This window comes from Aptenodytes forsteri, unplaced genomic scaffold (genome assembly GCF_000699145.1).
Source record: "Aptenodytes forsteri isolate BGI_AS27 unplaced genomic scaffold, ASM69914v1 Scaffold155, whole genome shotgun sequence".
Taxonomy (NCBI): domain Eukaryota; kingdom Metazoa; phylum Chordata; class Aves; order Sphenisciformes; family Spheniscidae; genus Aptenodytes; species Aptenodytes forsteri.
The window spans coordinates 3,436,245-3,452,914 of NW_008794446.1; the positions used below are offsets into that span (position 1 = coordinate 3,436,245).

Genomic DNA, 16,670 nt, shown 5'->3' on the forward strand with positions numbered 1-16,670 from the left:
AGTTAATTTCTCCTAGTAGCTGGTACAGTGCTGTGTTTTGGATTTAGGGTGAGAATAATGTTGATAACACACTAGCACCGATGTTGCTAAGTAGTGCTTACACTAGTCAAGGAGTCAAGGTCTTCCCATGCTCTGCCGACTGAGAAGGCTGGAGGTGCACAAGAAGCTGGGAGGGGGCACAGCCAGGACAGCTTTATTAAACTGTTTTTATCTCAACCCATGAGTTTTCTCACTTTTACTCTTCCGATTCTCTCCCTCATCCCAAGGGGGGGCGGGGGGAGAGTGAGCGAGCGGCTGTGTGGTGCTCAGTTGCTGAGTGAGGTTAAACCACGACAGTGGTTTTCTTTTCTAATGGCCATTGATACTGTAATCAAGAGTCAAAATTTCATTAGTGACAGCTGACTGCACTGTGAAATGCTTGCTCCCCTCTCTTGGGGAGCTGCAGTCAAACAGACACTTTAAGTGGGCTGTCTTTTCTATGCTTTTGTTTAATCCAGTATCTCCAAAGATTCCTTCTTCAACATGTGTTCTGTTACAAATCTCGTGTTTGGAGATTGTCACCTTCTTCCTCCAGCTGCCAGTTGGTCAAAGCCAATGTTTGTGGGCTGTATTTGTGCTTAGGTCTGACCCAGTGTAAGAGCTGATGGTGCTCAGTGGGATTACCCCCAGAGGTGTATTTTCCTGGTGCTTCAGAGCTGGGAAAACTAACTTGCTGCTGGTATTGCCTGTCTGCAGGTCACAGCTGCTGTCTCCACTCAGGTACAAGTCATGGAGGTGAGGCTGTTGTCTGCAAGGCAGTTGTAGCCAAAGGTTGCCAAAAATAAAAAGGAGAAAAAAAAAAAGAAAAGAAAATAGTGTCATCACCTAATAGTTTTGGTGAGGAAGTAATAGTTAAGGCAGAAGGTGGATTTATTGGACTAGTAAGTCATGCCGCTTGTGAAACTTCTTTTCAGTCTTCTCTCCTTAAGGTAACTGTGAAAAAGAAGAGAGGATGAAAATCTAGGTGAAGGCTTTTTGTCCTTTTCTTTGATATTTCCTCTGCATACAAACACCATGGGTGCTAAAGGATTAGGCTAGACATTGAAATTTCTGTCTGCTGTCAGGGTGGGTCCCACGTTCAGGAAATTTAAGCTTGTATTTGAGTGTTTCTAGTGTTTTGCGTACTTAAAATTTGCTGGATGTTACCATAAAACAGGCTTTACTGATCTTAAGATCAGATATAAGGTACTTTTAGGACATAAGGGTTTTGTCCATTTGGTTTTTGTTCTTACAGGCCTGGCCCTTAGGACCACCGTGAATGAGAACTGCAGTCCCTGGCTAACATCCCTGAAGGTTTATAAGCCCCAGCACTTCGCTTGAAGTATAAACAGTCTTAAATAACAGCATTATGGGAGAGGTGTCTGTATTTCTGTTTTCCTATATAAGATAGCTCTTACTAAAGATATTTTGTCTTAGAAGGCCTTGGATACTCTATTTCCAAGATATTCTGTAGCTAAATATGAGCCTCTTCAAGGGGGGGAAAAAAAAATGTATCTTGGTGCAAATATTTTATTGATGTGATATAGTACTGTTGGAAATGAAGAAAGGGAAAAAAGTCTGATGTTAAAACAATCCCATAATTTCAGTGATTGTATTGGTCATTTTTATGGCTGTTTACACAAAATTAGTTTTGTAATGAAGAGCTGACATGTGCTGTTCAATGCTACAAGGAACCCAGCTGACCTTTAAATATAGCTGATATTAAAAATCATGTGGAATGCTATCCTTTCAAGAAGGGGAACCAAAAAAGAAAGAGTTCTAAACTAAATGTAAGTCTTCTGGGTACAATGTGTATGGCCATTTGTTTATGCCTTTGAGAAGTGAGTTTTAATATGAAGACTTGTTTTTAAATAAATAATTGTTATTTCATGCAACTAAACTGAACAATTTCTCTGATAGCACTGAACCTGAAAAACTGAATTTTATTTCCCCCCCTCTCCGTGTGTGTGTTGTCCCCCCCCCAAAAAGAAGCTGCTGGTGGATTTTAAGTCTTACAGCAAACATAAGTGGAGACAAGAATAAATTTTGTTTAAAATTTAGAAAAGGGACTTCTGCAAAGTATTTTATAGAAAAGATATTTAATGTATTGAGTGCAGTCCTATTCATAGTACGATCATTATTTTTTTTCCCTACAAAACGCTATTAATGTTTTAAAAAACTTGTTAATTTTACGGATGCGGTGTTGTGGATGCATTCTGACCTTGCAGTAATTGAGTAGCTAGTGCTAAAAATATTGGACAAGGACATGGATAAAAGAAAACATGTACGGTTTGATTGCTCTTGGATCATTACTGCGGCTAAGCCTTTCTGGTTTGATGTTACCATATATATATCTATATCTCTTTCTCATATATATGCAATGGATAAAAGGAAAAGCTTACCTTTGTCTCTTGTAAGGTTGGTGTAAGCATTCCATCTTAGATTCTTAACACTTTAGATGTTACTGCAAAGTGCAGATTAACTTGCATGTACACGATGATTAGTAAGCATTGGAATGTCTTACTTCATCTCCCACTCTGTATTTTGTTCTGCTTTAAAGGAATGCTTTTTACAAAAAAGAAAAGGAAAACAGAAAATCTTTTTATGGTTCTTGCTTGATCTTATGCTGTCATTGCATTTATCTTTTCTGCTCAGTGGTCCATCTTCACATGTTGCTCTGACTTCTTTGTCTTTTGGAGTCCTTCCACTGCCTTTCTGATAATCACTGTACAGTGTGTTACTGCCTCGCCTTTGGAGGATCGTGCCAACAGACTTGAACCTCTGTTGCATCCGGGGCCTCATGTCCCAGTAGATCCTCCCCCCATTTCTAACTGTGGTAACTCTTGTGTATCTGCCAGCATTCCTTGTGTGCTGTATTGTCTGTGGGATTGGGTTGGGTGCCCTGAAACCTTAAAATTTGTGTCCAGAAGTAAAATTTAAATACTTTTTCTTTTAATAATTGAACTGTGAGTCCTCTTTCCTTAGGGTAGGGATCATTAGGAAAATCTTTGGTTCTTACGTGCTTTTTGGCATAAGAGGTATATCACTGAGTTTTGTTCTGTTTTTATTTTAATACCTTGGGCTAAACTGCTAACATGAAGGCCTCTGTGCTGCTAGCATACACTGAACTACTGAACCCAGAAGAATTAAAACATCTGAGATGTTTTTATGGTATTGTTCAGGATAGGATTTTGCATTATTTGTAATGGCGTTTAACTGCAGGCTGCTGGAAGGTGCAGTCTTGCTGGATCTAGTATTGTTTTCTTTGGGGTTTTTTTTTGCAGCCCGAGGGTGAACTGTATCAGCTTGTTGTTGTAAAATTTGTGTTGTCTTTGTTGTGTTCGATCAGATCAATGAGCTGATCCAACTCACCCAGTGCAACTAGCAGTGCAGTCACTCAGTCAAGCTCAAGGGAGAGGTTGGGAGCATCTAAGCAGGTGCCCCTTTTGCAGCAGCCTGCAGCTGGACTGGATTAAGGTATTACTGAACAGAGACATGCTGGTGACTTCTGCCTATGTTATAGTTCCCCAAAAATTGTGTGGGTGTAGTAATTGCAAAAATATTTTATTGTAGGTAATGTTCCAATAGAAATATGAGCTATAATATTTTTTTTTTCTTTGAAGTATTGTAAATTTGTTGTGAGGGGGACTCTGTAATTACTACTCTTTGCCTTCCTTCCCTGCCATATTATATATAGAGTCAGTAGAATGATACAGTGAGATTTCTTGCCTGTACATATCCTGTGTTTATGCTGCTTAAAGCTTTAAATAATCAAATGTTAACAAATCTCCTATGACACTTTCATCCACCTTTTATAGAATGTTATTTGTAACCTATAGTTTTTGATAACACTTCAGAGGAAATAATATGAAACATTTGGGGCCGGTTGTTTTGTTAGGAGCAGGCCATTTAAGCATGAAGGCTGGGAGACTACTGTGATAATGGGCTGGGGCTGGGCAGCTGATTAGATATGAACACTATTTACTGACAGCAGCAATCCCCACTGCAGATGGTGTTTTCTGAAAAGAAAACTGCTGCTTTCAAGGATTTTGTAACAGCGTTTTCTGAATGGCTAGCTGACGAGTGATCTTTAAAAGATATTTTATAGTTTGTAGCATCTGAGAAGGGAAGAGATCAATACTTTATGCACTGTAGATCAAGAATGATAACAATAATGTTTAATAATTTGAGAAGGATTTGATTTGGTGTTTTTCTGTTCTCCCTCCAATCTGACTTGCTGGTCTGGCATTTTTGTTTCCGCAGGGGAAAGCTATGTATGTGGTTCCATAGAACCCTTCAAGAAGCTGGAGTACACGAAGAATGTAAACCCAAACTGGTCAGTAAACGTTAAGACAACTTCTACTTCTCGTTCAGTGCCGTCTCTTGCCACTGCTAAAGGAGGTACTCCAGATGCAAAAGAGAATAAGGATTTCATTAGGCCTAAACTAGTCACTATCATCAGGAGTGGAGTGAAACCACGGAAAGCAGTTCGGATTCTGCTCAACAAGAAGACAGCACATTCATTTGAACAGGTCCTTACTGATATAACCGATGCCATCAAGTTGGATTCAGGGGTGGTTAAACGCTTATACACACTAGATGGAAAACAGGTAAGAATTTTTGTGATGATCATTTTCAGCATGAATAAAATATAATTTTCCAAAAGGAAAAGAATGGTACATTAGTAAAAAATTACTTTTCTCTAGAATGTAGAACCAGGCCTTCCACTGTTTATAGTATACTTAAGATCTGTAAGCAGTTCGGGAACACATCATGAAGCATTACTTGGCCTCAGTGATGGTCTTGCCATTTATGATAAATAATAGCTCTAAATCTGTCAGTTGAAAGTTTGATGTGGCTTTGGCTCTGCATGCCGGAAACGTAGGATGAAGAATGTCATTTTAAAGAAGCTCATTCTGTTAACTTGTTTCAGCTTTTTCTTGCAGCAGTTTTATGAGTCATTGTACTTGCCTTTCCATAAACTGTAAGAACAAACATTGAGGACACATTCCACCATGATAAATGCAGGCCTACTGCTGTCTAGAGTGACCAAATACTGAGTCTTACTGCAGCTAGCATGGACTATGAAGAAGGTGCAAGCTTAGAAAATAAGTGAGCTTTTTCCCTTTTGCAGGAAAACAGGTAGGGCCATGTGTGGTGACATTTATTGAGGAATCTCTTGTAGGTTACATGTTATTTCTTCTATGAAATACCTTCAAGCAGTGTCTCTTTTGCTGACTTACTAAATTGTGGTAGAGTGAGATTTTTAGAGGCTTCTTATTGAACTTGGGGATTGAGTGGCAAGAAAAAATATTACAGAGTAATCCTACTTCTTTTTTGTCTTTCACTTTATTTGTAATTTATCTGCGGACAAGTATTAATTATAGCAAAACTGGAGAAGCTGTTAACCTGGTGAAGGGCAAGACTAATTTCAGCATGACCTGAATTGATTTAGAGCAATGGTGACTCTAGAGAAATAAGGCAGATACTTGCATTTACAAATGTAACTTATTAAACTGAAGAAATGATAGAGGTATAAAATGTGGGTAAAAGATGAGCAAACAGTCTCCCTGAGAAGCTAGAAGCTGCTAGAGACTAAGATATTTCTGCTGTAATATAGCTGTGTTTTACAGATTATAGGCTCAGTGATTCACAGATATACAGCTAATAGTGTAGTTATCAGGAGAAACTGCAAAATACGTTTGGTACATACTCAGTCAGCTAGATCCAGTGGTGATCCTAACACGTCTGCAGTTACTGGGGTTAATATGCAAGCATAGTGCTGGAAACAGCTACAGCAATACCCTCTGATCTCAGAGAGGGCTGGTTGATGGACAAGCCGCTTATTCAGAGCACTGGTTCGAATCACGGCCAAGTCTGGCTTGACCAGAAGTCCCTTCCATCTGTGGTGTTGTATCAGTAACCTCTGACACCAGTTACAGAGAGTAGTTCAGTTCTTGATGACTGCATACATGCCTGTAATGATCCTGTTACTGTGACTTCATTGGGAACTTTGACCTGGAGCAAAAATGTGGATGTGAAGTTCTCTTTGCCTGCAGCAAAGGTAAAGTGTGTGTCTGGGGAAACTCTCAACTCCTGTCCTTCTTACCTTGCCTCGTGCTCCAGGGAACACTAAGGCTAGTAAATTTGAGGAAGGAATTGGGATTTTAAAGCTGCAGAGATCAGTGGTGGTCTCTGCTGTGACCTTGACAGAAGATCTTGAGTGACTATTCCAGTTCCTGCAAACCCTCTCAATAAAAAGGGATGCATATATGTTTTCTATTGGATATGTAAATACACTTGTGGTTTAGCTATCAAGAAGTGCAGCCTGGAAGGATGTTGATATGGCCTGTTGTCTCCTGGATAATGTGCTCACTTTTTTTTTTTTTGAGATATTCCAAACTCCCCTTTAATGGTTGTGCTTAAAATGAAAAAATACCTTTGCACCTGTTTCAGAGCTTTAATTGCTGGAAGTAAATAGTACTATCCTACTGCTGGGTGGAAAGGGAAGACCAGGTTTTCCTGGCCCTGATGTTGTCAAAGTTCAGTTGAATCCTTTGTCAAGTCATGAGATTTGAGATAAGCTTAAATCAGTAGCGTACTAGCGTACTTTGTTACCTACCTCGTAGCCTGAAACCCTTGTGTCTAAAGGCTCTCCCAGGAGACTGGCGTCTCCGCATGTATTCACTCCTTCCTGTTCTGGCTATTCACTTGAAATTGCATAGCTGGCTACCTAACCCTACTGGTAAGGGCAGGGTTTGGGGGAAGGTGTGTGTGTCCTGCTAGTGTAACGGAGACTTTGCTCACTGCACGTACAAAGCAGCTTTGCTGGCAGAAAGGGAAATGAATGATCCCGCGCTCAGCAGGAGCAGCCTGTTGCTCACCCCTGCATGGGGAAGTCATTGATTTCCTGTGCTGCTAGGCAATTGCTGCTCCATTTTTCTCTGCCAAAAGCCTGATCTCCCAGATGGTGTTGGGGGCACGATGATGGATTTCTTTATTGCTAAACTCAAGCTGTGAATGATTACTGGGAGGAAATCCATGGCAAATCCAAAATTTTTCCAGTAGTGTTTATAGTTGGGAACTTCTACTGACTCCTGTTGGAGCTTGGAAGGTTCTGGAAAAGCCTGTGTTCAGTGGTTAAATCTAACAAATCTGTGATTAAATCTTTCATCGCTAACTTAAAAAGCAATAAAATCTTAAAGCTCTGAGCCAAGAAAAGTAATTTACTGTAAGGATAAGAGAATAAAGCTTTCCTAAGATTATTCTTTGGGAATGTAACTTGAAGAAAGGCTATTCTGTACAGTCATCTCTTGTGAGTTATTTTATGAGGCCAACACTGGAATTGCCCATCCATGGCAAAAATTGACATGCATCCCATATATTGTTGGTGCAGATGGGCAATGAGGTATGTATACCGTTATTGGGTACTATCATTAGATGCTTCAGGCTAATCGAAAGAGGGTAGTAGGAGTCAGAGTCTTAACTGGGCATCCGAGTCAGGTGGTTGTCCCATACTGACACTACACATTGAGGAATTGAACTTAAATGTTCTCCCTCCAACAGCCTGGTTAGTTGTGATGTTTTGATTTGTATATCTAAAAGACGTTAATAAATATTATGCTCAGTTAAAAGGAATTTCAATGGTGGCCTATAAAATTTGATGACAATGTAAAGTGCTTGTCTTGATGAGACAGGGAATGCTTGGACAGTCAGTACCTGAGGAAAGTTACTATTTCCAGTATTGAGTAGGTATTTACTTTGGATTTCATGCATTTAATTTAGTTTTGTTAAAATGTATTTCTCTGTGTTACAAACAGGGTGATTAGTGGTTTATTTGCATTTCCTTATAACTCATGTCAGAATCTGTATTTTGACTTCAGCGTTTCTGAAACTTTAGAATATAATTTAATTTGCGCAAAAAGGGGCACAGCATACAACTGTACTGTAATCTGATCGTATAGCACATCGGTGGCCTGCATTTAGCATATTCTCACAGTTCAGTTATTAATGATTCCTCAAAGCAGGATAGGTTTCATACTGTGTCTAGAATAGTATATGTGTATTTTTATGGATATACTTATTTTTTCTGCTGGTACAAGGAACTGATGCTGTTTGTACTCTGGAGGAAGAGATAGAATCACTTGCCTGTAAGATACTGATGGATTTGAAGAAGGTGGTGGGACTCTCAGAAGTGTTTAACAGTCTTATGAGCTCAGGCCAAAATTAAAACCTATCCAGGGGGAGGTCTTGAAATGTTCTCCTTGCCAACTTTGCTGTGTAAGGAAAATAAAAATAGAATGAGTAGGTTTAATGGCTGCCTGTAGAAATTCAGATCATGAGGGCATACACTTACTGTTTATTATTAATTATTACTCATTCTTTTTTTTTTTTTTTTTTTTTTTAAGATTAAAAGGTTGTTTAAGTGCATGAAAAGACATTGTTAGTATTGACCCTTAATATTCTCAGGTACTTGTGCAGAGAAAGAACACTTTCTCATAGCTAAAATATGTTTTGCTTTAGTGTAGCTGGACCATTTCAGTTTAGTTTTTAACCTTCCCTTAACAGAAGGTGTCGTTTTTAGTTTGATGTGCATTAAAATACAGCTTTGTAAAAGGCAGTGTGTGGACACACAATGCAAACATCAAGGGTACAAGCTGCCTGTGGAGATAGAGCCTAGTTGCTGTGTTGCAAGCTCAGTTCTCTGGTTTCTGTGTACTATCGCACTTCTAGAACAACACCAAAGACTAAAATAGGAGAATACTAATGAAGGTCACATATAACAGCAAAGTTGTGAAACAGTGCAATTTTCAGAAGTGTTATGGTGTGTGTATTTGTACAAGGTATTTACAGTTTGCATGTTTAGATGATGACTGAAGTTTGGACAAAAATGCTTTATCACCTTGTAAGTCCTCCATTTGCTTTTGGAAGAACAAACATATGGTTTATAATGAGACCTACTTATTTGAACAGGTGGTTTGTTTAGCTTAACTGGATGCAATCATGCAAATTATTTTTCAGTTTATGCATTATGCTGTGGATTTGACTCCAGACAGCTAAGTGGTCAGTGGCAGAGATACCAGAATAAAAGTCACTATCTGATTTTTTTTTTTTAAATATGTTATTTCAGATCAAATTACCTTTACAAATATAAAATGCAGCTACTGTTGCTTAAAGACATACCTTACAGAAGTGTGTGTGAGAGGTGTAGGATGGAATAGGAGTGAGTCCCTCAATAATCTTGCTTTAAGTCATTAAAATTGCGGCTGCAAGGAAACGGAACATCACAGTGCTGGAAAGCTTGAAGCTTCTTCATTGAGTGTAATATGTTCTTGTTTTTTATTGGAACCCCACTCAAAGGGGATGTCTTATGATACAAACTCACTCCCTTTCCTGTGGACTCCTGTCTGTGAAGGCACTTAATATCTTAGCTTTTAAGACAGAATTAATACTACTGTTTAAAGAAAGTACACTGTCAAGAAAAAGAAAGCAACTGTTTGCACCTACACGTAGACTGAGCATGTGCTTTTTTATTATTTTGTTCTTAACAAGCAGAAAACATTTGGTAATAATGTCTGGATTCTACAGTAAATTTTTGGCCAAATCTATCCTTTTGTAAGATGGATTAAAGATCTCAAATGTCTTTCTCTAGACCTGGATTGTCCTTGGTACAGAAAAATCTACATAGAGCAAGGTAGGTATCATTCATGAAAAGACATTCTCTACTTAGCATTTGTGTAACGTATGTTATACAACAATCGAGACAAAATGAATGTTAAACAATAATTTATGTGCAGCAAGTGACTCATTTTGTGTGTGCTCTGTAAGTTTGATTCACATCAGCGTTTGTAATCAGTTCCATTCTTAATATAGAAAGCGTATTTAATTTTAAGGGTGACTGGTTGTGCATGTTCTTTTTGTTTGTTCTTCAGTTGTAGTTGCAATCCACTCGAGATGCACGCAACTTAAAATTATTCCTACTTTGAAAAATGTGGACAATAAGTGCTATTTTATCTTCTGTATGACCTCTCTCGAGTGCAGTAACTTAACTTCTCTCTTGTTGAAGGCTTTGGAGCTCCCTGCCAGCCATAGGCACACAGGGGTGGTGTTAATTGACCAGTCAACCATGGTGAATTCTCTGTGAGATGTAGCTGTGCAGATACTGACTAATTTGGAGCAAACATTAAGTAAGATGGCTTCTGCAGATCACGGAAGCACTTTAACAGGGAAGCAACAACTAGGGAAACTTGTACTTATGTTTTTGAAGTAGTACTTTAATATTGCACTACCACCTGGGGACCTGAAACCCATTGTGCTTACACTGTACAAGCTATTCCTTTCTAAAGGGCTTCTAATGTGAACGCTAGACAGCCATACCCCATGCTGCTTAAGTTTAGACATGAAGTTTAGGGCCGTATCTGGGAGATGCTGACAGACCACCATGTTATGTAGCTGTGAGAGACACTCTCCAAGAACAAAGAGCGTCTCTCCAGCTTTTAATGCACCTCACCTTCCCTCCTTCCTGCCTGTAGTATATTTAACCAAAAAACTTTTCTTTCTCTGGAAGATGTATAATTTCTGGCTTTGGTGTTTTGAAACTGATTTTGGGGAAGGACTTAAAAGATGAGGATTATTCTCAATACTGGGGAAAAGGCCCCTTCTTGAAGACATGATAGACTGAAAAACAAAAAAAAAAAATCAGTGACTGAAAATTGCCCATCGCAGCAGGTGGTGATGGGCTCTGGGGGTCTTGGAAGATTCTTATGATTCCTATTGATAGAAGTAGACTTCCATTACAAATTAGACTGTACTTAATAAGAAAAGCATCAAAATCTGGTTCAAAATCATTCAAAGACATGCTAGGGTAGACAGTTTGGTGGCAATTGGTATTATCCCGGTGTTAGAGGAGAGCTGTGATAGATAGGTCCTTGAACCCTTGTGACTCTGGGTAGGCTGTTTTGATGTCATGTTATGACATTGACTAACAATTTTAATTGTTACTCAAATAAAGTCTTCTGTAAAGTAGTGAACAGAAGCCTATTCCTAATTGAAAGCAGTGTGTTCATTCGTCTAGGATCGGTTCCTATTAAGCTGAGACTGACAACTGCGTTGCTCCATCTCTAAAAGCTCTCTCACAATAGGAGTTTCCAGGGTTGCTAACTGGCATCCCTTAGGAGCTGTAGGCGGACTTTGAAAATTAAGAAGAGAAGATGCCATCTTTTGTGACCTTTAGATTGGCTTTCATGCTGTGCAAAAGAAAAGCTGTTATTAATTGAATAAGATTGAAAACTTGCATATCTACTTCAGCATGTTTTAAATATCACATAAGTTGATCTTACTGTCTTATAAGGATATCCAGCTATTCATTAGAGAGTTTATGCACAGTCAGAAGCCTTTTTTAAGGAAGACTAATTTCCAGCTCCTCAAAGGTGGAGTATCATATTGTCTAAGTGTGAGGAAGGGTGCCTCAGCAGGAAGGAGATGGTGTGGTCATTCAGAACTGTCAGTTACTAGAGTAAGTGTCCTTTTCCTTACATCTGGACTTTGCTTTGCTGCTTTAAATGTACAATATAACTAAGAAGAGCTTCTCATCCAGTTAAGTTCTGATTTGCATATTGCTGACTAGTGGGGGGGAGAGGAAAAGCAAATGGAAATATCCCCAACTGTATGGTCGTGGTGGTGGTGGTGGTTTTGGGTGGGGTTTTTTCTGCTTATTTGTTTGGTGAAAGAGGACTTGGAAAAATGCTTGCAGATTTCTCTGATGATGCTATATGACTATTTTGTGGAGACAGGTGTGAGATTACCGGTGATCACTGAAAAGAGTTTCCACTGCTCAGTAACATGCAGTCCTCAGGATCAGATAGGTTCTCTGTCAACAGCTGAAATCTTTTTGTGATGCTTTCAAACAGTAGTCATCCTAAACTTTCTCTGTTCTGCTCTCCTGTTCTGTTAAGGTACTGTATTTCATGACTTTCACTGAATGAGCTGAGCTCAATAGTTTGAAGATTTACAGTGGGTATCGTCAAACTGTTGTGTTCACTGGGACGATTTTATTTTTACTCTCTGAAGCTGTTACGTTAGTAATATTTTTTTCATTGGCATAAGTAAATGTGGTGTATATTTCCTTTCTCTGAAGTGGTATGATGTAGTAAGACTATAAAAAGGGTAATTAATCTTGGATTTGCTGGGTTGTTTCTGTTCCTTCTAAAACTAGTTGTTACAAGAGGATTAAGAATTTCCAGCCATTTAGCAGATTTCTAAGTGTCATCAAAAGAAAAAACCATTTTCCCCTCATAGTTTTTTTTTTGTAGCACGTGTGTTTCTTTCCTAAAAAATTAAATTATACTATTCATAGGAAAAATTCTTAGTACTGCATGCAGCTTATTAGAATTTAAATATTTGCTTTTTAATGTAAGCATTTTAGTATAATTCTATCCTTGGATTGTTGGGCCTTGAATTTTTGCACAAACACTTGGAAAATCTTGGCATCTCTCTTGTGAAAAAGTTGAGCTAATAAACTAAAGGCTGATAACTCTTTTTAATCAAACTCAAGTTTGAACAGCTACCTGAGACTTAGTGCAAGTATTTCCTTGATTACTTATTTCTTTCCACTTACATTTCTCTTCAACACCTTTTTGCCAAGCTGTTGTGTAGAAGAAAATTCTTACGTGAATGATGAATACTGAGAGGGCAAACTACATAAACATTCTGTCACTAGCCGTGTTTTTCTGTGAAATCTAATCCTTTCATTTTTCTCTATCTGTTTATAGGAACCAAGATCTTTAAAACACCACAAAACGTACTTCATACTGGTAAAATAGTCCTAAAATTACTGATGATGGAGGAAATGGTAGTGACAGCCCAATTTTGTACCTTGTTTTTCTAATTAAACTTTTATGAACCCAAATTCTCTTCTGAAACCGCAGTCATGAAGCACCCTAACTTATTTTCAATACTTTCCAGCTTCTTAAGCCATGCGCTTTGCTGTCTCTTACAGTGAGCAGCAAGAAACACAGGTGTCTTTGGATATTCTATGTATTTGGTCTGGAATTGCCTCTCGTGGTTCTTTTTCTGTAGAAAGTGAGTCTAGGGCATACTTCTCAGGTGCTCATCAAGTTAATCAAGATGAATCCAGGTCTCTACCTCTAGAAGGATTCTTTCTTAAATGAACCCTGCAGTGTATAGAGGTTGGAGATGCAATTGTGTTTCCTTACTCTGTGTGTCTGAGGATTTCTGCTGTGAATTTCAGTAGAAGTGGGACTGAGACTTAGAGGATGTTCAGGGACAACAATATTAAGTACTATTAAATCAGTGATGTACAATGTATTCTGCCTCTTTCCCCCTCCATTCCTCTTTAAGCTTGAAACTAATTTGTTCAATCGTGTAGGAAGTATTGACTTAATCTCTTCTGAATCTATGTCCCCGCTACTGTGTGCCAGTTCATGGGGACAGAATGTCCAGACTCAATCAGATTTAGGAACTAATGCAATTACCAGTAGGTTAAAATATTTCCATTGTACTGAATGAATGCAGCAGTGCTCTGAAAATGGCTTAGATTTTTATAAATAAATCAAACTCTTCTGAGACTGTTTTCCTGATGTCACTGGTTAGTGGTATGTGACAAGGTGTATATCACATAGTTTGTTCTTAAATTTTATGAAGTACTTTCTGTTATGTTTTCCCAAAAAAAATTTTTTAACTAGGTCAGACCACCTGCTACAAGGAGGTGTTTTTGCTTGAGAAGGCTGCCGAGGAGGGAATCAAGCTTCTTCCACAGGACTGAATTCTTGAAGTCATAGACAGAAGAGCAAAGGAGTCTTTGGGGACTTGAGGCATGCAGGACAGGGTATGGTACTTTACACATAGATAAAAATGAGCACAGAGGGATGTGAAATCATCAGAGATAAGTGAGTTTAGGTTTAGAAAGCAAGGCAGAAGATTGTAGTATTCTCCCACTGGAATCAGCAAAGCATTATAGGGTTTTGAATTCAGAGTTGGGTGTTACTGAAAATAAAACTCATGTTAAGTAGTTAAGGCTGATTGCCTCTCCCAAATCAGTTGTTCTGGTGGATTTGGTTTTCCATTAAATGTTGGATCTCAGAAACTTCTTTTAAATAAAACTCCTCTGAGCTTTAATAGATTAAAACTGTAAGAGACATTTACTCATCGAGTGAATGGAGAGTGAAATCTCAGTTTGAACTGCTTTTAATTATCTCTTTGGCTCGGTTTAAGCAATGATTTTTCTCAAAGCTGCCAGACAGTAGGGGAAGATTGGGGGCATCTTGTGGAATAGCCAGGGTAGAGTGCCTTTGATTTAAAAGTGAGCGAAGACAGACGTTGCCTGAAATGCACATGCTGACTTTTTAAATAGAAGAATGTGTGCTGTTTAAAATGCTTTCACCTGCCTTCCCTTAGAGCCAGGTTATGTGTCTGTTTTGCATTAATTTGAATTGCAAACTGCAGCTGCTGCTATATAGCATGCATCCAAAAGCTAAACCTTTGACACTTTATTCTAGTTGTCCCTGAAATATCTTGCTGTCTCATGTTCCCTTTCTTGATTTCTTATCTGCCTCTGAATCATTTGTCTGCTGTTGAAGGTTTTCTAGGAGACTCCTTCATTTTCTTTGACTTTTTAACTACTCATTTCTTGTGTGTTTCAGTATTATTGCCTTTTTTGATTTCTTAGTCGCAACTCCTGTTTGTTTAAAATCTAGCAAATTCTGACCAATGGCACTTTCTATGGAGTTGGTTCTGTGTGTGAAATGGTCTCCTGAGCATGACACCTAGATTCTACAGTCCAGCTCTTTTGTTCTGTTTGTACATCTTGTATTCTTATAATCAAGATTTCTTTAACCTTCTGCTGTTCCTTCATGTATGAAATTTGTGTTTGCATCTTAGGCCCACACAAAATCTGACTTAAAGCTAATGCAATGTATGGAGTGTTTAAGTGGCATACTTACATGGTCCTTGGAGAGGAAGTAACTTCGAAAAGGAGGTGAGTGTAACACACGTGTTGCAGAAAATGATCCTGGCACACTAGACACTGATAATGAGAAACCCTGTGTTCACATGAGAATAAACTCATGCATGACATAATTCTGTCTTGGCGCTTAAGAATAAAAAGTTTAAAAATATAGAAGCTCATGATCATGAAAAAGTCCGTATATGACATTGTTGATTCTGATACAGAGTAGTCTATTTTCTGTGCTACATGAGCATGAATAGGGTCAGTGCCCCTGTGTGGGTATGATGGTGGTAGCAGAGTTTACACCTAAGCAGCTGGGTTTAGTGTGAGAGCACCTGGAATACAAAAAGTCACTCTATTTGCTGTTGTCTGAGTAGTCCATATTGCTATCTGGAATGCTATTGTACTTCTATTCTTTTATTCTTGCTACTTAAAAATTACCTCCTGTGCTCCAGCACATTCAGTTTTCTATATATTTGTGAAAAAGAAGGTGGCTTATAGGCTTTAAGGAACAAAATTGATATTTGGGCGTTTCAGTTTCTAAACCAGAACACATCTGTTCTGGGGCAGATTGAGGAGCATTGCGGATACTCTGGAGGAATCTGTTTAAATAGAGTGTGATCTTGATGAATTGGGAACACGGACTGCAATCAGTGTAAAATTTAATAAGGCAAATATGAAGCAGTTAATGTAGGAAAGAATAATCAAATGGCCTATCAGAAATAGAGGAACAGAAACCAGATGAGAGTGCAGTAAGCATGATATGTGAAGGTTTTTAACGCGGGAAGTGTTGAACACTTCATTGCTATGAGATGGTGGAAAAACGTATTTATGTAGGAAAACGGCACATAAAAGTAAGAAGTGTTTAGTGGCTGTGCAGTTGATGAGGATCTTTGTGAAAACAGTTGTTGACATCTGCTTTTTTCATGAGGGATAGGCAAACTAAAATTTCTGTACCTTATATAAAGATAACTGGACTAATATTAGCATTGATTGCTCTCAGTATGGTGAGCAAAGGTTGAGAGAGACATAGTATCTAAAGGGATGAAATAGGAAGAACAGGGCTATTCTAATTGGCTGAGAACCAGCAACATTGATACTTGAACACTTCACTTTTTTTTTTTTGTTAAATTTAGCAACAAATAAACTTGAGATGAACATTCAGTATCCATAGTATGGACATGCCAAGCAAAGTCTCTCTGGGGCTCCATTTCTATAATGAGATTGAAAGGAAATAAAACCTTTTATAGTAATGTATAAGTATTCCAGTAGTTAATAAAATGTCTGACATTTTCAGTTAAAGTATTTGTCAAAATGAATACATTTACCCAATAACTTTTGTTTTTGACAAAGCTATTCAGTTGAATGTTTTTTTCAGTCAGACAATTTCATTAAGAGATGAGCAAGAAATAACGCTGTGAAGCTAAAATGAATTTGAAAACATTGGCTAAATTTTAAATGTGGGACTGAAGGAGCAAATGGGTAAAGATGTAAAGGAGTCATTATAGATGAATAGTATTTGTAGGAATAACACCTTCCTGAAAAATACTTTCAACCAAAATTGTATTGCAGCTTTATTTAAACCTCATTTAAACAGCAGCATTTAAATGTGGGGTGCTGGTATATAGCCTGTTGTGTTTTATACTTTAGTTGTTTGTGGGGGGAGGGAGGTCATGAGAACAAAAGG

General features: G+C 38.3%; 1 protein-coding gene across 5 annotated transcripts in view; it reads left to right on the plus strand.

The window, feature by feature from the left end:
* DCLK1 (doublecortin like kinase 1) overlaps window positions 1–16,670 on the plus strand; it is a 251,943-nt gene that overhangs the window by 7,000 nt on the left and 228,273 nt on the right. For all 5 annotated transcript variants that reach the window (XM_009290193.1, XM_009290194.1, XM_009290195.1 and 2 more), the window contains exon 2: window positions 4,282–4,628. In XM_009290193.1, coding sequence (XP_009288468.1) covers window positions 4,282–4,628 — 347 coding nt within the window. The remainder of the gene's footprint in view (window positions 1–4,281; window positions 4,629–16,670) is intronic.